This window comes from Primulina tabacum, chromosome 8, assembly GCF_025594145.1.
Source record: "Primulina tabacum isolate GXHZ01 chromosome 8, ASM2559414v2, whole genome shotgun sequence".
NCBI lineage: Eukaryota > Viridiplantae > Streptophyta > Magnoliopsida > Lamiales > Gesneriaceae > Primulina > Primulina tabacum.
Genome location: NC_134557.1, coordinates 40,811,745 through 40,839,278, shown reverse-complemented (window position 1 = coordinate 40,839,278; position 27,534 = coordinate 40,811,745). Strand labels below are relative to the sequence as shown.

General features: G+C 34.3%; 3 protein-coding genes and 2 long non-coding RNA genes across 7 annotated transcripts; 3 read left to right on the top strand and 2 right to left on the bottom strand.

Annotated features, from left to right (window-relative positions):
- Nucleotides 1-924: 924 nt before the first annotated feature.
- Nucleotides 925-1,661, bottom strand: LOC142552559 (protein SMALL AUXIN UP-REGULATED RNA 51-like). Its single transcript, XM_075662241.1, has one exon. It carries the CDS (start codon nt 1,553-1,555, stop codon nt 1,235-1,237), a length of 321 nt encoding a protein of 106 aa, XP_075518356.1. The 5' UTR covers nt 1,556-1,661; the 3' UTR covers nt 925-1,234.
- A 3,371-nt stretch (nt 1,662-5,032) lies between these two features.
- Nucleotides 5,033-16,828, top strand: LOC142554193 (uncharacterized). 3 transcript variants are annotated; one of them, XR_012822142.1, is made up of 6 exons: nt 5,033-5,861; nt 5,953-6,051; nt 6,506-6,556; nt 12,421-14,251; nt 16,084-16,302; nt 16,556-16,828. It is a non-coding gene; the product is annotated as an uncharacterized LOC142554193 (long non-coding RNA). The 3 variants fall into 3 exon arrangements; XR_012822141.1 differs by having other exon boundaries at nt 16,513-16,828; XR_012822140.1 differs by having other exon boundaries at nt 16,084-16,828.
- Nucleotides 9,963-10,282, bottom strand: LOC142554194 (uncharacterized). The gene is made up of 2 exons (XR_012822143.1): nt 10,213-10,282; nt 9,963-10,144 (listed from the first exon to the last, which is right to left on the bottom strand). It is a non-coding gene; the product is annotated as an uncharacterized LOC142554194 (long non-coding RNA).
- Nucleotides 16,829-18,019: 1,191 nt separating the features above from the next.
- On the top strand, nt 18,020-21,584 carry LOC142554192 (methylthioribose kinase-like). The gene is made up of 6 exons (XM_075664869.1): nt 18,020-18,330; nt 18,708-19,017; nt 19,400-19,574; nt 19,671-19,872; nt 20,843-21,057; nt 21,270-21,584. The coding sequence occupies exons 1-6, from the start codon at nt 18,145-18,147 to the stop codon at nt 21,442-21,444; spliced, it is 1,263 nt and encodes a 420-aa protein (XP_075520984.1). The 5' UTR covers nt 18,020-18,144; the 3' UTR covers nt 21,445-21,584.
- Nucleotides 21,585-23,030: 1,446 nt separating this feature from the next.
- On the top strand, nt 23,031-27,473 carry LOC142554191 (polyadenylate-binding protein 2-like). The gene is made up of 9 exons (XM_075664868.1): nt 23,031-23,643; nt 24,099-24,217; nt 24,341-24,997; nt 25,107-25,184; nt 25,257-25,346; nt 25,627-25,764; nt 26,108-26,287; nt 26,356-26,559; nt 27,064-27,473. The coding sequence occupies exons 1-9, from the start codon at nt 23,406-23,408 to the stop codon at nt 27,292-27,294; spliced, it is 1,935 nt and encodes a 644-aa protein (XP_075520983.1). The 5' UTR covers nt 23,031-23,405; the 3' UTR covers nt 27,295-27,473.
- Nucleotides 27,474-27,534: the final 61 nt, after the last annotated feature.

Sequence of the window (27,534 nt, the reverse complement as noted above, 5' to 3'; positions counted from 1 at the left end):
CTTATAAACCGTGTAATATAGCAGACACTATGTTTCGATTTCTTTACTTTGTAGAGACAATTATTGCACCAAACAATCTCTCTAAATAATTGCATTCCTTGAAACCAATGAGGATATAACATGCGACATTAGCGCTGCTTCCAATTATAGGACCAATCGCTTGCTAATTTACCAAAATTATAGCTGATGTTAATGATAAAACTCTAATATTTTAAATCGTACAACAACTCAACCATCACGTTTTAATATTATTCTACCCAACTTGAACCATTATTACACGTAACACCATGCATATATGACAGATGAGTCTGATTAAAACTCAGTTGTAAAAGACATTTTATTTAATATTATAGTTTTCACGCTTTTTTATAGGGGTGAGAAGTGCAATTTATTCCGTATTAATTTATCTCATGAATTATTAAAATTATATCACTTTATTGCTCTTTTCAACTACACAAATTAATCATTCATTAATCCAGATAATATAATATCAAGTACTTGTATCATTTTTCCAACCTTTAAATAATTAATTATTACAATATTTATTTATTTTTTTTAAAAAAATAACATTTAATTAATTGCATTATTTTGCCCCCGCAGTAATTAATTATTCCATTCATTTAACATTTTTAAAAGTTAACCTAAATAATTAAATATAATTAATACCGTATGTGTACAATTATATATAAGAAGATAATTATTATGATTCTTGAACGACAAAAAATACTTAATTAAACAAAGATTATTGTGAAACAAAATTTAAAATAATTTAAATAAATACTGAAAATTCATTTCTACCATTTTCATTATATATTATGTTGTCAAATAATTTGTTTAAATGAATACTTTTTTTTATTTTATGATTATAAATTATATAGCAGTAATATATTGATAATATATCACGAGAGCAAGGTAGATGAGTACTTGAGTTAAAATTTTCAATTACCAATTGAAATAATAGAATAATCAGAACATCTCAGGGTGCAATATCAAACATCTCTGCGATGGAAATTACAAATACTTTAATTACAAATCCAACCCACGAAAAAAATCATTAACTTCATCGTGGGTTCGTTCCAAGTCAGGATCACCAAACACAGGTTTCCCCAAAAACAAGAATAATGAAAAAAAAAATCAAGAAAGATGTTAAAAAGACAGGAAACAGTACTGCTTCCAAATCTTGATCATCTATCTCGATCAGAAAACTACACTTGAGAAGAATTCTCCAGGTTTCTCATCTGAGCATGGAAGTTAGTGATCTGAAAACAAGTTCCTCACATGGAATAGTGATTCCCATTACATGATCGAACCCGAATTCTTCCTCAGCTCGTCGCAGAAGGCACTGGAACTCGGTGTGAGTCAGGAAGGAGATTGGGACGATGTATCGGGTTCGGTTCTCGCCCACGTACACGGCGAAGTGGCCCTTGGGGACGTCCATCGGTAGTCCTTCATCGTCGTCATGATAGTCGTGTTTCTTGCCTAAGCTCGAGCATCTTTTCAAGATTTGCTTTAAGGTTGCCGCCTGCGGGAGCTTGTTTGATTTCTTGAGGGCCATTTTTTCTTTTTCTTTTTCTGTGTTGTTGCAGAAGATTATAAGTCAAAGATTTGGTTGCTTAGGCAAGAAAAAAGAAAGATGGGGGAGTGGTGATTTGAAGGAGAAGGTGTAGTGTTGCAAAGTATTTATTAACAAAACTGTGGGGAGATGGGGTTCTTGTGGGGTGCAAGAAAAAAAAGGACTTGTCGCTTTTTAAATAGTAAATAAATCGTTAATATAATTAAATTTTACAAATTTAACAAACACAAATATATAGAAACACACTTATCTATACAGTCTGAGACACTTAGAATAACTAACTTTGATGTAATGGTATATTTTAATAATTATATATATTAATAAAATGTTAAAACCTTAATGCAAGTTATATGTGATTTAGTGGATAGAGTCATTGTTTCTTTGAGTTTGAGTTATATGTTCAAATTTCACTGAGGTCATTTTTTTATTCTTTTATTTTTCATTTTATTTTTTAATTTATATATCAAAATTACAGTGTAGTCCATCACTATTTCTTATAATTATATTTTGATCTTCATTTAAATGTAAATCAAATGAATTATAAAAAATATTATACAATCACGCAACGAGTGCGTCGGTGCACTAGTATATATTATTATTAGCATGGTAATCATCTATTCTATTTTATTAAAGGTGAGGACGTGATAGTAACCATGTAGGGGACACCAAATTTTTCTTCTAATTTTACCATTATATGATACTAATATTACACTTTTATTTTTTGTTTTTGTTTTTAATTTCAACACACTTTTATTTTTATTTTTTTATTTTAACAATTCAAATATCAATTTAGTCCCTCTATAATTTGTCAAATTTCACTTTAATCCATCGATAATAATAAAAAAGACTGTACACACACGTATCGCGTGTGTAAAATAACTAGTTATTAATTAAACTTAAACCATATATAATAACCGATTTGGTGTACTTTAACCAAACTAATACAAATATTAGCAACAAATATTTGAAAAATCGACAATCATAAAAGGAGAAAAACTGTGGTTGTATTGTTTTTAAAATATTTGAGTTGCACAATTATCATCAACTATAACTTTTGATAAATCGGCAAGTTCTCGGTCTTAAAAGTGGTCAAAGCCAAAGTCACAATTTGATGTGTGATTATTGAGAAGAAGATTATCGGGATATAATTATTATTATCTCTGGGTGATCGATCAAACCATGTCGCTTGTGCTTGTTATATGGTTTAAAATATTTGAGTTGCATCATTACCACCAAATATAGCTTTTGGTAAAACGACAAGCGTCCGGTCCTACAATAATTAGAATCAATGTCACATGTTCGATTTTTATTAATTACAAAGAGCGCAATTGTTGATAAGAAGATTGTTAGAGAACAATAATTGTCCATGCTGAGAGAATGATCGAAATGTGATGCTTGTGATGTTATAAAATATTTAAGTTGCACCATTATTACTATCTATAATTTTTGACAAAACGACAAATGTTTGATCCTACAAAATAACACCAAATTATATTGTTGACACGAGCTCATTCATATATTACTAAGTGTCATATGATATCAAAAACGTGTCTTGCGACACGTGTGTCATCACTAAGTAAAAATTGATTTAAAATTAATTTATATCATCCCCCGCCTCCCTTACAGGGGGAGGTGAAACAATTACTCCCCCCATTTGGAAGGGCGGGGGAGTAAAAGTTTTACTTTTTTTTTTATTTTTTTTACAATATTTTAATAAGTTTTTGAAAACTACCGTAGATTGTTAATGGATAATAAAAATTGCTATAATCTGGTAAAAGACCATGTATAATAAATTTGGTAATCTTTTCCTCCTATTGAAAATCAGGTTATCATGACGGAGTTGAACTATTTTTAAAAATAATTTTGAAAAGATTATTGAATTTATGTTAATTTTTTTATAACATTAGATTTAATATATTTAACACGCATTGAACATTTATCTTTTTTTTTAAAAAAAAATCTATAGTTTAACTACTTGTAAATTTTTTAAAAATTGAAACTGTATAGTAGTAAATCTTAGAGATTATAAATAATTATATTTAACCTATGAACTAAATAAAAAATGGTATTTTTAATTTTTTTATTTTTACAAAATCGGATTATTTGGAAGGCGATGAGTCTATATTAGATCGAAAAATCTTCTCTTGATGTGTTTGTATAAGATGATCACCAGATCATCTGACTATAAAATAAAAAATCATTGGTGGACTCATATTTTTTATTTTCAAGTGATATAATCAACTAATCATTTTATACTAAACAAAAATCGAGAGCAGATAGAATATACTTATATGTTGAAGGGACCAGTTGTTAAGGACATACCATGGGGTGTTTTGGGCTTGGGTGAAGTAGGAAATGACAAAGTAGGGACCAAACCCATTATTAATAGTCTAACATGCTGGTCCTCTTAGTGACAATATGGACCCTTGCTACATGTGAAATTTATCATAAATTGCCATAAATAATAAATTATTTGATTATTATATAATTAAATTGGAAATGGGTACATCATAAGACAAAAACGGGTCAGTTAAAAAAGTAGGAGTGAGATAGAAAGTATTTAAAAAATAAAGACTCTGACTTTTTTTTTAAGAAACAAGGAGTTGACTTTTGAGTATTACATTAACTGCAATTAAACTCTTTAATTTTATTAATTCTCCCATTCTTTTTCTTCTCTGTCGACACACATCTTCCTCCAATTAAAATTTACGAGTCTTTTTCCCCAAATCAAGATATGTCGACCCAAAATCAATTTAATCGACCATGATCGAACCAATATATTGGAGCTGTCATTGGGTCAACAATGTGGGTGACCTACGCTATTTTTTGGTCGATCCAAGCGTCAAGCTTGGATAGACCCAACAATCAACAATGGTCGACCATTGTTTTGGTCGACCAAAACAATGGTCGACCAATTGTTGGTCGACCAAAGCAATTGTTGCTTTGGTCGACCAAACAATTGGAATTTGTTGCTTTGGTCGACCAAGAATGGTCAAAGACCAATTGTTGAATTGGTCTTTGACCAAAGTAATGGTCGACCATTGGTCGATCAAATAATGATGGTCCATTGTTTGGTCTTTGGTCGACCATCTATAGATGGTCGATCTAAGCTTGGTCGACTCACGCTTGGATCGACCAAAACGTGGTCGAAATTTTCTTCTTCAATCAGTCGATCGACCAACGAAAATAAACAATAAATCGAAATAAACATTAATATTATCAGATTATTATTAGCCATTGCATCGATTTTTGTTGAGAATTGTAGTCGGAAAAAAAATGAAAAAGAGGTCGACGGAGAGGATTTAGCTTGAGTCGACTGATGAGAATTAATTACGTGTTTAAAATAAATATATATGTAATCAAATTTAATTATATATTAACACTTAAAATACAAAGACATTTAAATAAATTGACGATCTATTTTTTTAATACTTCGTAATGCACTCCCTTTCCCCCAAATTTACCCCCCCGAAACTGCTCCAATTATCTCTCAGTCGAAGGTATTATCGGCGCTTTTGGGCTTTTTAATCTGTGTTTTTTTTTGGCAAAAAATTGACTCGGTTTCGTGATCTGCTCATGGGTTATGTTAATTTCGTAAAAAGATTGAATCTTTCGCTCGTATTCCTTTTCTCGTTGGTCGGGATATAGTATAAAATTGTTGGGTTGATTTTGCGAAGTCGAGATCGGGATAAGCTTCGTCATTTGTTCAATTTTAGAGATGAAAATTTTATTTGCGTGTGTCTGCTGGCTTTTGCTTTCTTTCTTATTTGGTCTGAATTGATTGTTATTTGTTGTATGTACTTAACTTTTATTTTATCATATCGATTATGCTGCTTATGGAATTGTTACGATCTTTCTGACTGAAATATTTTTCACCTATGGAATCTCTTTTGGCTTCGAACTAAAGGATTTTGAGAAAGGTGGAAATCTAGGATTTTTGGGATTTTGTATGTAAGTTATGGGATCGGTTGGTTCGGTGGCAGTCACCTGCTGTTGTTGAAATACCAATGGATTAAGGTCTAGTTCTTAAAAAGTGTTTTTTTCAATCAGAAAAGCAAGCAAACATTTTCCAGCCGAACGATTTTTGTGAACACAAAATCGCCTGATTCTTTCTTCTTTTTATTCGTACCAATGTTTTCCTTCGTATGAACCCTAAAAAGGCTTCCTCCTCCACAAAGAATGACAAGTTTCACCGGTGTTACAGTATTGTTCGACCATTCGAAATTCATTCACTTTTGCTTTGGAAGAAACCAACGAGTACACCGATGTGAAGCCCTCAATTCTACATGTGCCATGATCGATCCCCTTTGCTGATTAATTTTTCTAGTTTCTGGCTACAAACCAACAAGTTATGTCTGTCTATATTCTAATTTCTACAGGAGAACTTCGGTTGGTTGACAGCTGTGGATGGGAAAGCCCAGCTTCAAATGCACGCATTTGAATCACCTAAAGAAAATGTGTCGTCGAGAGATTTAGTGGTAATGCCGTGTAGATTCGGTTAAGTTAATTTGAAACTTTTATGCATAACCTTCGACTCTCAATCTCCAAATAGATGTTTTCTGAAAAAAAAAAAGACTTTATTAGTAAATATCTTCAGCTGCATTTCAAAATTCACCAGCATGGGAGATTTTGTCGACGATATATATGGCTGCCATTACATTGTGGGAACAATTTAATGTTTCAAGCCTTTACTTGCGAGTCAAAGCCGAGTATTTCCTGATTAGCCGCATTTGAAATCCTATAATTATACCGCCTGTAGACACTTTTCCCCCTAAATTTTATGAGCTCTTAGGTATGAAGAATGCATCTGAATTTGTTTTGTAACAAAAGTGTCAATTACTAAGTTTATAATATTGTTTGAACAAATAAGCAAAACATGTGTGTTGGATGGTGCTTTTTGAAGGAAACACTGATGGCTTTCTGAAAATTCAGGATCCAGGTCATCAAGTCCTGAGAAGATTAATCGGGGAGACTCTTGCTAAGGTATCAAGTTATGTTCATTAGCATCAAATTCTCCATGTTTTTTTATTAGTAGATGATATATCTTTTCTAGCCACAAAACTTGCTTTGGATCGCGGGTTTTTAAATTATTTAAATTGCAGCTTCTCTATGTTAATTTATTTTATGGAAACAAGTTAAAAGGTGGATTATTTATATATTTTTTTAAAAAATAAAATGATAAGGCCGATATCACTATAAACGAAGGTTTATACATGAAAAGCGGGTAAAATTCTGTTTTTTTGGCTCTTTCCCCAATGTCTGATACAATGTAAAAGTGACTTTAATTCCCGACTCAAGTTATTACTACTTAAATTAGTATTTATATTATTAGATAATGACATTTTGCATGTGAACTGTATTTATTAAAATGTGACCGTTAAGAGGGACAACACATTTTTTTAAAAATATTTATGTTTTAACCCAAAAATCATCTATTATTTTAATTATTGCCAATAGTCATAATAATTTATAGAAGTATATATGTTGTAGCTGACGCATTGAATTGTACATCTATCTCCTCTTTTCTCTGATTGAGCCTACACAGACCACAACTAGCTGCACTATCAAGCCGTTTACACCTCTTTCTTCTGCTGACCAACCTTCTTTTTTGAGATTTTCTAACAAAAAGATGAATTTCCAATAGCGTGCTCATATACATTGGCTGCCTTCCTCTATTTGAAAGGGAATAGAGTACAATTCCAAATTACTGAACCGGACGTCAACTGTACACCATGTTTTAAACATGGTGATCGAGTTTTTACTGAACATAATAGGGATCCAAGAATCATCAAACCACTTATTGGATTATCAATACACTGGGATTTCGACGGTAAATTCAATTACTAGAGGAAGAATGTCAATCAATATAAACACCATTGAGGACATTTGTGTTTTCAATATAAACGACGGATATTTTCATTGCCTACAAATTTTGAAAACACAAAAAGGGCTATAGGGTTTATTCGAAGAAACAGAGCTCGGGGTTTTTTTTTTGTCGGGTTGATGCGAAGAAACATGTGAGCATGTTTTCATTTTTCATTTCCACCATTACGTGTATTTTGGATTGTCAGGACAATCGCTAAAATAATTATTGTTCCCTCCTGACATGAACGACATGATGTTCACTAAACTTTTTTTATTTTCTTGTTTTGTGATATTATATTATGTCATTGTACTTTCTAACAAAAATAGCTTGGATATTATCTTCCTTGCTGGGTTGATTAGAAGAAAAGTATGTTCTCTTTTTTCTTTGCCGCCAATACTTGTTTTGATGTATATTGTTCCCTCCTGACATGAACGAAAGGATGTTCACTGAACTTTGTTGCTTTTCTTGCTTTGTGATATTATAGTATGTCATTTCATCGATTTTATGACTTGTTCTCAACATCACAGTTTTCTGAAATGAACTCTGTTACATTTGTTGTCGCGAAACGCTAATTAGAAGATGAATTTCCAATAGCGTGCTTGTATACATTGGCTGGCTTCCTCTATTTGAAAGAGAATGTAGTATAATTCCAAATTACTGAACCGGACGTCAACTGTACACCATGTTTTAAACACGGTGATCGAGTTTTTACTGAACATAAGAGGGATCCAAGAATCATCAAACCACTTATTGGATTATCAATACACTGGGATTTCGATGGTAAATTCAATTACTAGAGGAAGAATTTCAATCAATATAAACAACCTTGAGGACATTTGTGTTTTCAATATAAACGACGGATATTTTCATTGCCTACAAATTTTGAAAACACAAATGTTCTCAAGATTGTTTATATTGATTGAAATTCTTCCTCTAGTAATTGAATTTACCATCGAAATCCCAGTGTATTGATAATCCAATAAGTGGTTTGATGATTCTTGGATCCCTCTTATGTTCAGTAAAAACTCGATCACCGTGTTTAAAACATGGTGTACAGTTGACGTCCGGTTCAGTAATTTGGAATTATACTCCATTCTCTTTCAAATAGAGGAAGGCAGCCAATGTATACAAGCACGCTATTGGAAATTCATCTTCTAATTGGACTTTCGCGGCAACAAATGTAACGGAGTTCATTTCAGAAAACTGTGATGTTGAGAACAAGTCATAAAATCGATGAAATGACATACTATAATATCACAAAGCAAGAAAAAGAACAAAGTTTAGGGGAAATAATATACATAAAAACAAGTAATAGTGGAAAAGAAAAAGGAGAACAAACTTTTCTTCTAATCAACCTTGCAAATAAGAAAACCCAAGCTCTGTTTCTTCCAAGCTATTTTTGTTAGAAAATCCAATGACATAATATCACAAAACAAGAAAATCAAAAAAGTTAAGTGAACATCATGTCGTTCATGTCAAGAGGGAACAATATTATTTTAGCGATTGCACATGAAAATCCAAGAATACACGTAATGGTGGGAAGGAAAAAAGAAAACATGCTCACATATTTCTTCGAATCAACCCGGCAAAGAAGAAAAACCCGAGCTTTGTTTCTATTAATAAACCCAAGCCTTTTGTTGTTAGAAAATCCCAAAAAGAAGGTTGGTCTGCAGAGGAAAGAAGTTTAAACGGCTTGATAGTGCATCTAGATGCTGTCTCTGTCGGCTCATGCAGAGGAAAGAGGAGGTAGATGGACAACGCAATGGGTTAGCCACAACATATATATTTTTGTTAATTATTACGACTGATAGTAATAATTAAAATAATAAATAATTTTTGGGTTAAAACATAAATATTTTTAAAAAATGTGGTGTCTCTATTAACGGTCATATTTTAATAAATATAGTTGACATGCAAAATGTCATTATATAATAATATAAATACTAGTTTAAGTGATGATAACTTGAGCTAGGAATTAAAGTCACTTTTTCATAGTATCGACATTGGAGAAAGAGCAATAAAAAACAGAATTTTACCCGTTTTCATGTATAAACCTATGGATGCCTATATTAAAGTATTTCACTTTCGCTTATTCATATCTATGTTTCATAAAAGAGTGCTCCTAACTTCCATCTTGATTGAGTCTATTTTACTCTCCACAACTTTTAATTTTCTCTTCTTTTATCCCACGATTAATGTTTCATAAACCCCTACATGTTAATATTTTTCTTTTTGCCAGAAGTTACAAGAACTCAATTATATGTTATCAACGAATATATCATTCTCGTACCTTTTAATTTCAATTTAAATATAATCCTTTAATATTACTACGAAAAGTACTTACACAGTAATCATCATGTTAAAAAAATTAAATACTTACTTTCCCAATATTTTCAGTCGGTCAAATATTAGATATTCCACTATTTCATTGGTAATCAGATACATACATTTTTACATTGCTCAAGTTCAATTTCGATTTGATAATCATATTAATTCTAATATGTGCTTTATTTTATTTGTTAAGTCGAAAAAGTTAAAAGCACTAAGAGATATATAATTGCACACACCAAATTAGAGTTGTGCGTTTGAGAGTTTGGTGTCGAACATCAATAAGCAAAATCTCTAACTAATATCAAAACAAATAAAGATTTTCAAACTAATTAGTGCAACTTCACCTAGGATAGTGTATTGGTATACATGTGTTACTTACTAGAGAGATTTTCTTTCATTATGAACTAATTAGTATAACTTCAAAGAATATAGGGTAAGCAACACATGCTTTCGTTAAATAAATATACTAGAAATATTTTCTTTCATTTAAGATCATACTATAAGCCATTTTTAACTATAAATTAAAAAAAATCTGTAAAATTATTTTTATTTGTAACTACTTGAGTTATATAATTTTGGAACGAAGGAATGAACACTAAGGTAGCACCAAATATGTATGTTCATGTTTTCTTGTCCAAATTGTCATTTACGTGTATGTGTGTGTATATGTATCGCTGCACTAACATGAAATCCTTAATTTAGTGATGTATTTACTCATCAAGAATCAATCTTAGACGCCATTCTTGGGATATTTAAGAATGTATGTTTTCTACTTTTGAAATGAGTATGATTGATGAGTTAAGTTTTTATCTTGGATTGAAAATTGAGAAAATGCATTATGGTATTTTTCTATGCCAAAGTAAATATCCTAAAAATTGATTAAGAAATTTTCAAATGAAAATGCTAAACACATCAAAACACCTATATGCTCGAGTGAGAAATTGTGCTAGAATGATGTTGTCGAAAATGTTGACAACAACTTGTATCGCACCATCATAAGAAGCCTCTTGTATTTGACTGCTAGTCGCCCTGACATCATGTTTAGCGTCTGCTTGTGTCCTCGATACCAATCAAATCTTAAAATGCTGCATCTAAAAGCTATAAAGCGTATTCTACGCTTCATTGCTGGAACTATAGACTTAGGATTATGGTACACTCAAGAAACCAATACCAACCTGGTAGGTTTTTTCTGATGCCAATTGGGCTGGAGATTTAGATGATAGAAAGAGCACAACGAGAGGATGTTTCTACTGCCGTCTCTTGGTATAGTAGAAAGCAAAATTGTGTGTCACTTGTAACTGCTGAATCCGAATTCGTGACAGCTGGAAGTTGTTACTCCCAACTTTTATGGATGAATCAAATAGTAGAAGATTACGAACTTAAGAGTGAGACCCTAATTGTGTAATGTGATAATTCTAGCGCAATTGACAATTTCAAAAAAAATCCAATACAACACTCTTGAACAAAGCACGTTGACATCCGACATCATTCTATTCGAGATTTAATAGAAAAAGATTTGATCCGCATAAAAATTTTTGGTACAAATAACCAATTGGCAGACATATTCACAAAATGATTGGATTTTGAGAGATTCTTCAACCTTAGGAAATATCTCAGCATGTGTGTATCCTAATATTTCATGGATGTTGTTTTAGGTGTTACAACATCTCGGACAACATCTAATATGCATGTACATGTTTAGAACTTAGGTATTCTACATTTACATTCATACTATTATATGTTGTGTTTTCACTGTGTTGCATAATCTTCTGATGTGCTTACAATTTCTTAGTTCTATTTAAATCAACACACTTGGGCATGATATATATTTCAACTAAGTCACAAAGTAATTGATGGATGTTCGTGTACACCACGATCTTGTCCCATGTGAAAAGAAACTTAAGAATATTAAGTAAAGAAGCAAAATAAATTATGTTATGTGTCAGAAGAAAAAGAATGAAAGAGCTATTTAAAAGAGTCAAATGAAGACTGTGCTTTTAGTGTGAGAGCTACTACGTCTTCCGAATTAAATACAGAAATCCTAATACAAGAAAATGGAAAAAGCTACCTAGAGGAGTCCTAAGAAGACCTTTCTTCTAGTGTGAGAGCTACCATTTCTATATTCAAATAGCTAACAAGCCTCTGAGTGTGTAGAAAAATCAAAATTGTTTTTAGAAATTGGACGTGTTATCAGAAAATGTTGCCAATATCAATAAAAACACCCCATTTGCAAACATATCACATACTTGTCTTCATGTTTTTAATTTTGTTACATTCTGTTATTTGGCTTAATTAGATCATACATATACATAACATTGTGAATATTGTCGAGTCAGAAGGTATGAGTATTCAACAAAGAAAATTCGGTGAAAAACTCGATTTTACTAGAAATCCAATATTTTTATGATTTTGGAAGATTTAGTGGTGTTGACCGATGTAGAGTTTAAATCTGGAAATAAATTTTGGAAAACAATTATGCTGAATTGGAGTCACACTTCTTGGCTTTTTTTAATTCACACTGTTTCATATTTCACTCACATTTTCTGCAAATCTCTCGGCCAAATTGCATTATACTCTTCTTGATCTTCTCTGCAACATTCTTGATTATATCTAAACTTCCTTCAATCGTCTCTGATTTTTGCAATGGCAGGATAAGGGTTTGATCCTCAAGACATCCGAAGCGATATGGGTTACAGGGAGAATGTTGCCCCTGTTCCCACAACACATCCTGAAACACCTGTTGCTTCTAATCTAGAAATCGTCCCAGTCGAGTACCTCTGGAAACAATTGCCCTAGGCGAGCCGGGGAATGAAATCGACATTGACAATCTCCCGATTTTGGTATTGTGAACCAGGTTTTTCCACCGCCTCCACCTGTTAGACGACCAAAGAGACAAGTAGGGTACAACCCTGATCTCACTCCCTCAAAGAGATTTTGCCACAAGGGTGTGTCTTTGACAAGCCCATCTCTTGCAGACTCAGAGAATACCTCTGGAGATGACTATGACGGTGTCTACTATGAGCTCCATGCTGTGAGAAGCTCCTATGATGATAATCTGCATATTATGCTAATGAAGCGTCACACTCTGATCCAAAGGGACCAACTCCGTCCGATGAGGACGAGGTCTCCTTGGCTCAGGTATTAGCAAACCTGAAGAAAGCAAATAACTATGCCTCTGGTTCCTGTCACCGTGATTATGATGAAGAACCAGACTCTGAAATGCTGCAATAATTTGAGGACAACCGCCCTAAACTCTCCACCGACTCTTTCTCCAAGAGCTCTGTTGATAATTTTGAGGAAGACATTGAAACCTCTACCAACAGTGTCGATATTGCTCTAGATGCTGAGCATTCAGATGATAGTACTGATGTTGCACCGAATGTTGGCAACATGGATGCCAACACTGATCATGAAAGCTACGATTTGAGCACAACCTTCTCCAATCGGTTCTACTCCGAGAAATCAATGGGACAGTGGTCCTTGTATGTAAATCGTGAGTTCCTGGACGAGAAAAACTTTGACCCCGATGCCTTTGCTGGGAAAAATCTGATAACTTCTCTGAAGAATCAGAAGCTCTACTTCACGGTATCGGCTGCAATCCCATACTGTCGCAAGCCGGTCTTAGTACTTTATGCAAATCTGTCTCAGGGTGTTGCTGATGAGCAATCAGGTAAGTATGGGAAGGTGTTAGGAACAAGGTGTATGAGTTCAATCCCACGGTGATCAACGAATTCTATCATACACGTCCTGATTCAGAGGAAAGACTTCTCTCTAACATTCATGTTGTCACTTCTACAATCACTGGGGGACTTATTCAACAATTCCCAGCTCATCCTAACTGTGTCTATCAACAGCCAATCTCACATCATTCTACTATGTCCTACACAAACTTGCAATTCGCAATTGGATGCCTTCCACAAACTCTACCGTTGTGACACGACAACAGGCGACGACCCTCTATTCCATTTGCACCAATGGGGTCTTCAACTTTGTGAAGTTAGTCTTCCAGACTGTGTTTCAATTTGCCGAGGGGGGACTCAATTCATCAAAGCTCTCTTTTTCCACGTTGTTATATGGGATTCTCCAATCTCAGGGATTTGTGAGGGACGTTGATGAGCACTTATATGACATAAGTGATATGTTCAAGATTGCACCAGCTTTGTTCAAAGGCAATTGGAAGGTAGACCTTCCTTGGTCTGAGTCCCACACTGCCTCTGTTGTCTCTGATATGCCACAAGGCTCTCACAACACCGCCGCTCCCATGAGATATGTCATATTATCCACCACTGCCACCCAAGCCCAAATTGATCATGCCCTCGATAAGATCATTCAAGCCAAGGTTGATTTGCTCTATTATGAGAATCTAGTTACTGACTACAGGCTGGCTCTGGAGGTTGCTGTCCATTCTGGACAAAAAAAAGGGAGAAGCTGGAGCTGCACAAATAGATGAAGCAGGCCCGTTGGGAATAAGAAAAAGCGATGTAAGAGATGAATTGATTTATCATTTTGCGATCAGTGACTTGTCATTTTGCTATGTGCATGTGTTATTTTGTCTTAAGTTTATGCTCTACCTTGATGATATGCAATGAATATTTTTCTCTTGTGTTGTCTGTTGTGTTGTCAACATTGCTGCCAACACATATGCTAACATGATCAAATTTAGGAGGAGATATGTTATCAAATTCAGGGGGAGATGGATTCTCACATACAGGGGGAGATAAAATAGAACCAACATGGAAAATTGTATTTGTGCTTATTTTGTCCAGAAATGCAAAAAAGGAGAGATTGAAAGGAAAAATAATTCTTGATTTCTTTTCCTTAAATATTTTTTCTTTATTGATAAAATTGCGTGAAATATTTAATTAAGAGTTTCGTATTTCTAGATATGTGATAATAATGATAAGAATTTTATGATATGATATTATTGTTTAAAAAAGTTTATTTTTTAATAAAACTCTTGTTTTCCTTAGGAGAGATGGATGATATGAATAAGAGAAATCAGGTGATGGAAAAGACTTTTGTTTTCACTTTTCGTGGTTTCGCACCTTTGTACTTTTGCACGTCGTGAAATTAAAAGAAATACAATTCACAAGGACATTGTTGTTTCGAAGAAAATAAATTGCTTTCTAAAACAATCAATAAAACTAAAACATATTCAAGAAAGTAAAACACGGTACCGAAAACTTGAGCAATCAAAACACAATCTTCAGTCACATTTTAGTTTTATTGATTGAGAAATTAAAACACAATCGAAACTTGAGCAATTAAAACACAATCAAAACCGTTGTCAAAACTTGAGCAATCAAAACACTATCTTCAATCAAGACACAATCTTCAATCAAAATAAATTGCTTTCTAAAACAACACAACTTAAATTTGATCATGTGATGGAAAGTACAGCATGCATACTATGTTGATTCGAATTCTTGAGGAGTATTCTTTGTCATTATTTGAAGTTTGTCCTATGAATTCAATTTTAACCGTTGTCAAAATTTTCAACTGATGTAACAATTTTTTTAAGCTTTATTGACATTTGCAAAGTATTGTGGAAATGTGGAGTTATGTAGACTCACTGAACATGTCATTTTTTCTGACCCCTACAACTTGTCTGAATATAACCGATGGACAACCCCTTACCTTGATGCTGATGCTGAAGTATTTCGGGGTGATAACAATTTGAAACTTGAAATTGCTGAGCTAAAATCCAAGTAAAATGCATATTAAATACCATTTCTTCATATTTTATGTAGTTCTTCTAACTTTTGCTTTATGATGTGATAACAAAATTTTTTGGCATCTAGATTCTGTGAAAGAACCAAAGCTCTTATACATGGTGATCTATATACTAGTTCTGTCATTGTTACTATTGAATCAACTCAAGTTATACATCCCGAGTTTCATCCTAGGGTTTGGCATTGTTCAACTCTTCTTCCTGGATGGATGAACTTGTGTGGCTTTGATTCTTTTTAGTCACGCTTTTGATCTAAAATAATTGCAAGGTTGGTTCTGTTGAACAATGTAGGCATTGAGTTTTTATTTCTACTGCCAATAGAAAAACAATGCTTCACCAAAATTTTATTCTTTCTGCGAAAGAAGTACAAAAAAATTTTATTTGCATTCTGAATGCTAATTTCTTTGTATGAAACTCGACATTTTAATTTTGATCTCTTAATCATTTAACCCGGATTTAATTTTTGGTTAATGCACAAATGCACCCTTCACAAAACTATGATGTTTTTCAGTATAATCTCGTGAGCATTGCATATTCTCTAGCATAATAGGATGTTAACCTGATCTACATGATTTAAATCAGCTGTACAAAGTGTGGATTTTGAAGACAATTCCTGTCTTGGAAGTTGGAACCTCTTCTACACGAAGTTCGCTACACTTTGGGATAAACACAAGGATGGTCCTGGTGAAGCATATCTCCCAGAAATTTATAATAAGCTAACCTCCAGCTCCTGATAAAGAAAAAATATATGGACAATCTTTTCCACGACCCTCTAGGATTCGGTGCTGCCAAAATGATCCGGTTAGATAAAATCTTTCCCTTTTTTACGAACTGTGATCTCTGTGCCATCATTTCTTTTGAGCTTTCAGACTTCTCAAATTTTCAAAAAAGAACAAGAACCTCTATGTTCGACAGGACATGCCTTATAGAACCATCTTGAAATATTTGAGCAGTCAAATGAGACTGTAAAGATATTTATCCCCTATTTCCTATGTGTGCCTGATTTTCCAGAGCCGAATTGACCTGAGAGACTTCTGGTTCATTGTTGGCGTAGCTCACGTGAAGATTTTGAATCGATCAAAGAGGCAAGCAAACGAGTAGATTGTGAACGCAAAGCTCTAAATTTTGCCAAGGCTCTGCTCTCAAGGACATGAGACAATTACAAAAGATAGAGGAAGTAGTTTCGGCTATTCAGCTACTCAACACATGCTAAGATCTTATGTCCAACAATTGATGAATTGCCCGATAAGTTCTGGTTTTATTCCAAGTATAGTCAAACATACATTAGGGTTATAATTATTTTATATAAATATTCTTAATGTATCTATTCTGTCCCCGATGACTTTATACTTGGTTTATGTTTCGATGAAATAACGTATCTATTTTGATATTATAATATGTTTTTTATATCATAATTACAAGATGGACATAGTCTGAAGAAATATATATATAGTTATTTTTGGATCTCAAAATAGTCTATGGTACTTTGGGATAGCTAAATGAGAGAATACGTGCCATCAAGTCCAAATGGCTTTTGGCAAAAATATTTTATGCTACTTTGGGATAGCTCGATTTTGATTTAATTTAAACGTTGATGTAAAAAGTATATGTAAGTTTGAACGAGACTATAAAACACACGATACCATAAAACATTAAGGTTTGATTAAGATTACTTTACAAGACATCGTAAAATGGAATAACGAAATATGTATATGAACATTTCTCGAGTTTGTTATAATTTATTTATGAACATAATAAAATATAATATAAAAAAACATATAACTCTCGATATTAAAAGTATTAGTAGTTCGCTGCAAACTATATCACATTCCAAAAACACTTGGCGGTGTCTATTTTTCTCTCAAACTCTCGTTTGATCCTATATTTGTTTTATGAGTCATCTTCCAATTAAACTCATTTTTATCTTGATTTATTTGAGAACAAGACTAATTTCCCATTCGTTCTTCTTTTTTTTTTTTTTTTTTAATATGTATGAATTTATTTTGTTATTTTTATTTTTTGAAATTCAGAGATGAGAAGACTCGTGATATCTATTGTATATTCAAATGTTATATCTGTACAGCTTGCAGTAATGTAAAAATATAATAAAATTATAAAATATTATTATATATATTATTTTCACACAAAGGTCTGTAAAATCCAAACCTTCTAGAAATGGGGAAATCCGGATGAGAATTTATTAAACCAAATGTTTAATTGATTTATTATTGTTGACCTTGTTTTAACTTTTGAGTAAGTTTTGAAAATGTCTCACGAATCTTTATCTGTTAGACGGGTTAATTATATCGATATTCACAATAAAAAGTAATACTCTTAGCATAAAAAAATAATATTTTTTCATAGATGACCCAAATAAGAGATCCGTCTCATAAAATACTACCCGTAAAACAGTCTGACCCAAGTTCTTGGATTAACTTTTTTGCTCTAAAGTCTAAACAATGACCAGATTCAATGTATTAGCTGTGTAAATGAAGAATCTGATTCCTTCACCATTAATCGAGTCAGATTATCAATTATTTATTTGCAAATTCCTCGTTTTACATGCCTCCACTCAAAATGCTCTGTATATGCCCTTCCTCCCCTCCACAGTGTCTTTGAGCTGTCGCCGCCGCTGTTAATGCCATGGCTTTCGACGGGTTTCGGCCGCTGGACGAGAAGTTATTGGTGGAGTACTTGAAGGCCACCCCTTCTATGGCGGCGAAGCTGGGCAACCAGTTCGATGCTTTGGAAATCAAAGAAGTGGGCGATGGAAATCTTAACTTCGTCTACATTGTTATTACCCCAGCGGGCTCTTTGGTCATCAAGCAGGTAGGATGATTGTTATGCTTTTGAGTTTTTAGTTTTTTGTGGGATAAATTTCATGATCTTGAAGTGGGGTTCGCTTAGTTCTTCCTTTCGTCATATCAATTTAAGGTGCTCTGATAGTAAAATTAGAGATGAACTGAGGGAAAGGAAATGACGGTGATGCTTTCACCCGAAGAGAAATACGCCTTTTTTTTGTGTTCAAGTTTTTTAGTTATCTTATACTAGATGCACTTCTTGCATTTGAGGTATTTTCCTTTTTGTCTAGTCGTAGAATTCTCTCTCTCAAATGGCTGAGGTGCAAGTGCCTTAGAATCTGCGTCAGTGGCTTTTTTGAGAACTTCTATTTCCATCTTTCTTAAACTGGCCAAAAATCTCTACAGGCTCTTCCATATATTCGTTGCATAGGGGAGTCATGGCCTATGACAAAGGAGCGTGCCTATTTTGAAGCATCAACTTTGCAAGAACATGGCCGTTTGTGTTCTGAACATGTTCCTGAAGTTTACCATTTTGACCGTACAATGTGTCTGATTGGCATGCGATACCTAGAGCCACCACATATCATCTTAAGAAAAGGATTGATTGCTGGGATTGAGTATCCATTACTTGCAGAACACATGTCTGGATATATGGCCAAAACATTGTTCTATACTTCCTTACTTTATCTGACCACCACCAATCATAAAAGTGCAGGCAAGCCGTTGAACAACCTGAAATTCATTTTATCTTATGGTTATGTTTATACATGCATCTTAATTGTGTAAGATGTATTTGGCATTACTCCTTTTGATGACCATCTTGCACGATCCTGGTATGGTAGGACTATCATAAAAGTAATCACTACGAGAAACCAAAAAAAAAGTTATGCTACTAACTACTAAGACCAACTTTACAAAATATACAAGGTTTCATGCTGCAAGAGTTTTGAACATGTGGTGTATGGCTCTGATTGTCATACATTTAATTTTCTAAAATAACTCTACTTAAATAGATTCGAAGTTTGTCCTATGAATTGAATTTTAAGCATTTTAAATGTTTAAACTGATCAAACAATTTTTTTACGCCTTATTGACAGTTGCAAAGTATTGTGGAAATGTGGAGTTATGTAGACTCACTGAACAGGTCATTTTTTCTGACCCCTACAAAGTGTCTGAATATAACCGATGGACAACCCCTTACCTTGATGCTGATGCCGAAGTAGTTCGGGAGGATAACATTTTGAAACTTGAAATTGCTGAGCTAAAATCCAAGTAAAATGCATATTGAATACCATATCTTCATATTTTATGTAATTCTTCTACCTTTTGCCTTATGATGCAATACAAATTTTTTTGTTTGGCATCTAGATTCTGTGAAAGAACCCAAGCTCTTATACATGGTGATCTACATACTGGTTCTGTCATGGTTACTACTGAATCAACCCAAGTTATAGATCCCGAGTTTTCTTTCTATGCGCCTATGGGATTTGATGTGGGAGCTTTTATTGGAAACCTGATTTTAGCTTATTTTGCACAAGATGGACATTCAAACGAGGGGGCTGATCGAAAAGTATGTTATGTCCCTATGGTCCTATTTACCAATATTTCGGTCTTATTTATATATACCATCTTAATTTTGTTTGTTCCATTATACCAGTTCTATATTATTTTTATGTATATACATTTTTTTCTTGTTCTCTAGGGTTTATTAGTCTATACATTTATTATCCTGTCCCTTTCTCTGTCTCTTGAACACCCGAAAACAAATTTTTCATCCTGTATTGTTTGACTCTTGTTTCGGGATGGATGATATTTTGAATAATGATATCAATCAAGCATTGCTGGTTAAAGATGGCCCATGTTTACTGTAGTGACCCATGGTAGATGGGTATTATGCGGAATCATGAATACAACTTTAAGATGGCTTCAAGTCTTGTTAGTCACACTTTTGATCTAAATAAGTGCAAGGTTGCTTCTGTTGAAAAATGCAGGCACTTATTTTTTTTTAAAAGTGAACGAAGTACGAAGGAATTTTTGTTTGCGTTTTCAAAGCTAATCTATTCATACGAAAGTAGACTTTTAAAATTTTGATTTCTGAATCATTTAAAGCGGATTTATTTCTTGGTGAATGCATGACCGCACCCTTCAGAAAACCATGATTGTTGTCAGATTGTTTTGTGAGCATTACATATTCTCTACCATAATATAGCATGCTAACTTGATCTACATATGTTACGGACATAAATATTATTATGGATTTTACTAAGGTGGGCTAGGGCCCTAAACCAATGCAGTTCAAGTGATGCAACCCCAAGCCCTTGGAAGGATCTAGATATGGGGAAATGGAATAAATTGTGAGGGGAGGGTAATTAGGAATCATTCTGTTACTTTGTTGTTAGAGAAATACTAGCCTAGGCTAGGGGAGAGGAGTCTTCATTTTTTTTACAGAGTTTATCTCTGGGTTTATTTCAGCTTTATTTTAGTTTTGTTCATCAATTATTATATACAAGTTGTGGTTGTAACAACATGATTCAACTCAGCTGTACAAAGTGTGGATTTTGAAGACAATCTCAGAGACTTGGAACCTCTTCAACATGAAGTTCACTGCTCTTTGGGATAAACACAAGGATGGTCCTGGTGAAGCATATCTCCCAGAAATTTATAATAATCAAGACCTCCAGCTTCTGATAAAGAAAAAATATATGGACGATCTTTTCCATGACACTCTAGGATTCGGTGCTGCCAAAATGATTCGGTTAGATAAAATCTTTCTTTTTTTATGAGCTGTGGTTTTCTCGATCTGTCAGAAAAGCACAAGAACCTCTATGTTCAATGGGACATGCCTTGTAGAACTATCTTGATATATTTGAGCAGTCAAATGAGTGTAAAGATGTTTGTCCCCCATTTCCTATGTATGCCTACTTTTCACAGGCAAATTGACCTGAGAAACTTCTGGTTGATATACAGGAGAATTGTTGGCGTAGCTCACGTTGAAGATTTTGAATCGATCAAAGAGGCAAGCAAACGAGCAGATTGTGAACGCAAAGCTCTAAATTTCGCCAAGACTCTGCTCAAGGACAGGAGACAATTCCAAAAGATAGAGGAAGTTGTTTCAGCTCTTCAGCTACTCAACACCCGCTAAGATCTTATGTCCAAGAATTGATGAGTTTTGGTATGTTTGTTGGTTTTGAGTGCTGAAGCTTGCAAAGAGGATATCAATATCACATATTCTTACTACATATATTTAGATGTGAATTTTAATGGCTCAATTTGTGTTCTTTACTTGTAGTGTTGGGTAGTATTCGACTTGATTCCATTAGCTCACTTCCCTTAACAGTGCTGCATCTTTTATCCAGAGAATGTGGTTATAACTTATACACATTTGGAGTTGAGATTCAAACTTGTGACTCTAACGTTATCCTCCAAGTTCATACGTTTACCCATCAGCAACCTCAACAAAGGCAATACTTGGGGCTCTTTTTTTTCCCTTCAATCTTTTTTTTTTTTTTTTGTGGATTACTTTTCACTACGATTTCTTTCCTCCTCGGCTATCCCAAAATCGTCATTCCCCAAAAATAGTATTCTTTAAACTTTTTCTAATTCCTTCCCGTAAATTATCACTTGAAACGTTTCCTCAAAGTTCATTCCATGTATCCATCCCTCTTAGTGTCACCTTACATTTTTCTACTTTTCTATATTTTCCAAGTTAAGATAGCTATGGATAAAAACCAAAGAATACTATTTTTTTTTACTAATATTTATTTATTATCTCACTTGAGATCAATTCACCTTTTTTTTTTAAAAAAAAAACACAATAAACCATGCATAATTGCAACAATTTAACAAATTATGGGGTGTTAGTACGAATAAATTATGTTTTTGGTTATTTAGATCTCTATGTTTTCAAATTTTTATTTCAGTCTACTACATTTTTTCATGATGTTTATCTATTTTTCCCATAAAACAAAGGTGTTATTGATGTGATGTGACAACAATTTGTTCAAAAATATTTCATGGAATTGCAATTACACCATACTAAATTTCAATTTGACATCATAGCAAACAAAAATCATAAACAGATAAATAGATATGACGGAAAATAATAATTCTTCCTATAAACAAAAGTTTGATATGGACTAGGAAATAAATTAATGATCTAAATGTCAAACATGGAAATTTTGTAAAAAAAGTTATATTAATTAATTATTATTTATTATTTATATACACTATATTATTAAGTTTGAGACATTAAGATAACTAATTTTTAGTGTCATTGTCTGTTTTAATATATATATATATATATACTAAAAATTTAATGCAAATCACTGTAGCTCAATGGATAAACTCTTTAATTTTTAAGTATTAAGTTGCAGTTCAATTCCTACTTGAATTTTTTTTCTCATTCTTTTTTATCTTCATTTTTTAAGTCATGTATTATAATCACAATTTAGTTTATCATTATTTTTTATAATTATATTTTAAGGTTTATTTAAATATAAATTAAATAAATTATAAAAATATTAATATTAATGGGCAACAATTCATCGTCATCTTACTTCAAAGTTGAAATATGGAGGTAAGAAAAGAATCAAGCAAGACGATTATACACAAGCAAACGTGGGACCCACTTTGTCATCGAAGGTTGACAACGTAGCTCATACCATCGACGGTCAAAATGCACACACGTCATCCAAAACTCTTTACTCCTATAAATCACTCACTCGCGGTAACCCTAAAACTTAGCAGTTGCGCAGTTTCAAACTGCCCTTCGTTTTACCCCTCCTCCTCTCTCCGCTTCTCTCAGGAGTCGCCGCCCGTCGGTCCGGCGGCGATATCTACCCCCTCCGTCGGATATCCGACCTATGCATCCTTCCCTCTCCTCCCTTTACTGAAAACCCAAAAAAAATTGAAAAATCTTGCGAAAAATCCAAAATTCTTACCCCATTGTCTGTCTACCTTTGGTCAAGTGTTTTCAATCCTGTTTTTAATTTTTTCTCTGATTTTGGTAATAAGAAAGAGGAGAGGGAAGTCATTTGGAAAAAAAATTAAAAAAATTAGAAATTCTCCGAAAAGGAAAAAAATTAGTTCTCCTAGGGTTTTGAGATGGCGGCGCCTGTTCAGATGCAGCCTCAGGTCCAGGTGGTGAATGCGGTACCCTCTGGTGGTGCGCCGTTCGTGACGTCGCTTTACGTCGGTGATCTCGACGCGAACGTGACGGATTCGCAATTGTACGATTTGTTTATCCAGATGGGAGATGTGGTTTCTGTTAGGGTTTGTAGGGATTTGACTAGCCGGCGTTCACTTGGATATGGCTATGTCAACTACGGCAACCCTCAAGAAGGTTTGAATATTTCGCTCCGTTGTGATAATTCGAATTTTGATTTAATATGGACAGTCAATCTTGTGTCTTTGTGATTAATTGTGATATTGTTTCTGGACAGTAAAAGTACTTCAAAGTTTACATTTTTTTTCGTCTACGCTGCAAATTATTTGGATTCAGGATCTTCTCTTCTATGCTATATATTGTGCTGTGTTGCGAATGATGATACTCGTGATTTTCCCATTGAACTTGTATACTCCACATTATTTTTTAGTTGTCAGATATTAATGTACTTCTATTCTTTAGATTTGATGGCAATTAAACATTTGATTTTTCTTTGGAGTTGCCTGTCAAAGGTTACCACATATTGTCAAGCTTAATTGTAATAATATTTTCATGTCAATTTATTCAGTAAGAATCGGTGGATCCCTTTCTTATAATTTTTTTCTGTCAAAAAATTCCTTTTATGATGACAGCTGAGAGAGCAATGGAGGAGCTGAACTTCACTCCTCTCAATGGAAAGCCGGTTAGGGTAATGTATTCTCATCGAGACCCTAGCATGCGTAGAAGTGGTGCTGGAAATATCTTTATTAAGGTTTGTTTTCCTATACATCCGTCAAAATATTCCTTTGCATGCCTGCGTAGCACATCATGGTGTTACAGGCTGTGAGGTCCATATGATTACTAGCACATTTTAAGATGCAATTGGTTTGAACAGAATTTGGACAAGGACATCGATCATAAAGGTCTTCATGATACATTTTCTGCATTTGGGAACATTCTTTCTTGCAAAGTGGTTACAAATTCTTCTGGTCAGTCGATGGGCTATGGCTTTGTGCAATACGCTGGTGAGGAATCCGGTCAGAAGGCTATCGAGAAGCTCAATGGCATGCTACTGAATGGAAAACAAGTCTATGTGGGACCTTTCCTGCGCAAGCAAGAAAGAGAGATGTCGGTAAACAAAACAATATTTAATAATGTGTTTGTGAAGAATTTATCTGAATCAACAACTGAAGAAGATCTTAAGAAGACATTTGGTGAATTTGGATCTATAACTAGTGCGGCAGTGATGAGAAATGAAGATGGAACATCAAGATGCTTTGGATTTGTCAACTTTGACAATGCAGAGGATGCTTCTAGAGCTGTTGATTCTCTTAATGGCCTGAAATTTGATAATAAAGAATGGTATGTTGGAAGAGCTCAGAAGAAATCTGAGAGGGAAATAGAATTGAAACATCGTTTTGAGCAGACTGTAAAGGAAACGGTCGACAAATCCCAAGGACTAAACCTGTATATCAAAAATCTTGATGATAGCATCAGTGATGAGAAGCTCAAAGAATTGTTCTCTTCATTTGGATCGATAACGTCATACAAGGTTGGTGGATAATTCATGAATTTGGTGAAAATGTGTTTTGTTGATATTTAATCCTCTGGTATTCTCTGGTATTCTCTGGCTTACTGAATTTGCTCTAATTCTTATTCAGGTGATGCGAGATCCTAAAGGAATAAGCAGAGGGTCAGGATTTGTTGCATTCTCCTCACCTGATGAGGCATCTAGAGCTGTGAGTTTACTTGTGTGCATTCTCATAGTTTGTTACTTTCTCACTTAATTATCTTATTTCAATTTTTTTTAGCTTTCTGAAATGAATGGTAAGATGATTGCTAGCAAACCTCTTTATGTTGCACTTGCTCAAAGGAAGGAGGATAGAAGAGCACGTTTGCAGGTATTTGTTGGTTGTTTTTCGAACTTATGACGTATTGTCTAGGAACATTGAAACTGAAAATCTGAAGGCTCAGTTATAGACTTGTTGGCCTGATAGATGATTGTTGTTCTGTACTGCTGCTATTTTTATTCACCATTTTTGCAAAGCTTTTTTAGTTCTTCCCTGAGCAGTTTGTGTTTGTTTCTCCATTTCTATATTGTTCAGCTTTATACTTGTCACTTCTGTATTACCTTGTGAATGATTGGATGAAAATATTGATTTTCCCAATCATTTTATTCAGGCTCAATTTGCTCAAATGAGGCCGATTTCTGTCATGCCTACTGCCACTCCTCGCATGCCTATGTACTCCCCTGGTGGCCCTGGCTTAGGGCAGCAAATATTTTATGGACAACCTCCGCCTGCCATGCTCCCACCCCAGGTAATTTATATTTTCACATGATACTTGGTTCGAGTACTTGCATTTTCGCATGATTCTTGGTTTATGAAGTCTGATATTTAGTGGATATTACGTATCGGAAAAGAAGTATTGGATAACACAGCGTGTTTGAAACTAATATTGCAAATACTTGAGGTTCTTTGAGATAGGAGGGGGGTGATAATATTACTGGTGAGTAGAAAATTTGTTTGTCGTTGAAAACTATCTTGCAACTGAGTTTTAATGGTAGATTTTTTCATGAAATATTCCAACTGGTATCAGCTCCGGACTAGACCATGTGTTCAAAATCTTTATAATGAATGTCATGCCATGTCTTTCTTGTCAGCCTGGATTTGGGTATCAACAGCAGCTTGTTCCTGGTATGAGGCCTGGTGGGCCTCTCATGCCAAATATGTTTGTGTCTATGGTCCAACAAGGGCCTCAAGGTCCACGTCCTGGTGGTAGGCGTTCCAATGGTGTTCCTATGCAACAAGGCCCACAGCCAGTTCCTGTTATGCAGCAGCCGGTTTGTGCCCTTTGACTCATGCCTTTTCCCCTTGATTTCTTAACTTCTCATTTGTTTCTTCTCTGCAGATGCTTCCTAGGGGGCGCGGCTATCGCTACCCCCCTGTGCGTAGCATTCCTGATGTCTCTTTGCAAGGGATGGCTGGAAGCATGATTCCTGTCCCTTATGAAATGGGTGGCATGCCTTTGCGTGAAGCTGGAATCTCTCAGCCCATTCCAATTGGCGCGTTGGCATCTGCTCTTGCAAATGCTTCACCCACAGAACAGCGGACGGTGAGTGTGCCACTTGTCTCGTCATTTACATGTTATCATCGTACAAATTTTGCCCTCTAATTGTGAAATATTAGTTAGTTTATACAAGGATTATAGAATGTCCTTTAATTCAAGTGCAACCATATGACATTTCAAGTCATTTCTTATTAGTCTTTTTCCACTGAAGGAGTTGGTGCGCCAAAAGGTTTTCTTTTTCCCCTTCAGCTGTTCTGTCTATATGGCCTCCAAGAATATAGTAATCCTTGAGTTGAATTGTCCAAGTCACCATTTATTCTTGTCAAATTTGAGTCTAGTTAATTTTGGCATGGCTTTATTTCTTATTGCTTTGAATTCAAGCCAATCTTCAAGACTGCATATTCGATTATATTTGATTTCTTGGTTAAGATTGTGCACGCAACTATAGTCATTTAGTCGATAAACCCTTCACAAGCAGCTTGGCTTTGCCTTTATTTATTTCATGATGTCCTTTGATACGGATGAGTTTGGTTTTTTTGGTGTACATAGATGCTTGGTGAAAATTTGTATCCACTTGTGGAACAATTGGAACCAGAGATGGCAGCCAAGGTGACAGGCATGCTATTGGAGATGGATCAGACTGAGGTTTTGCACTTGTTGGAGTCACCAGAGGCTCTTAAGGCTAAGGTTGCGGAGGCAATGGATGTCCTGCGAAACGTGTCTCAGCAGCAGGCTGGCAACCCTGCCGACCAATTGGCTTCTCTGGCTTTGAATGATTGACTTGGTTTGAGGAAAACATTGTCGTGGTAATGTGTCAGTTAAGTGAAACTGGTTTAGTTTATACTTTTGATGCGTGAGAGTTGAGACTTCAAAATTTGGCATTTTCTATGCCACCTTGGATCCATTTTTTTGTTGGCAAGTTGAATACTTGAATGCGTGGATGTGGAACCTTTATCGTCTGTTTTCTTTTTCCCGTTATTTGACCTACCTATTTTGGACTTGATTGGTTGATGGGTTTAA

Coding starts and splice junctions, on each gene's coding strand:
- LOC142552559 (XM_075662241.1), bottom strand. CDS start 1,555: ATGGCCCTCAAGAAATCAAACAAGCTCCCGCAGGCGGCAACCTTAAAG.
- LOC142554192 (XM_075664869.1), top strand. CDS start 18,145: ATGGCTTTCGACGGGTTTCGGCCGCTGGACGAGAAGTTATTGGTGGAG. Junction 18,331..18,707: donor GCTCTTTGGTCATCAAGCAG/GTAGGATGATTG, acceptor AAATCTCTACAG/GCTCTTCCATATATTCGTTG. Junction 19,873..20,842: donor ACGAGGGGGCTGATCGAAAA/GTATGTTATGTC, acceptor GATTCAACTCAG/CTGTACAAAGTGTGGATTTT.
- LOC142554191 (XM_075664868.1), top strand. CDS start 23,406: ATGGCGGCGCCTGTTCAGATGCAGCCTCAGGTCCAGGTGGTGAATGCG. Junction 23,644..24,098: donor CTACGGCAACCCTCAAGAAG/GTTTGAATATTT, acceptor TTATGATGACAG/CTGAGAGAGCAATGGAGGAG. Junction 25,765..26,107: donor CTGCCATGCTCCCACCCCAG/GTAATTTATATT, acceptor CTTTCTTGTCAG/CCTGGATTTGGGTATCAACA.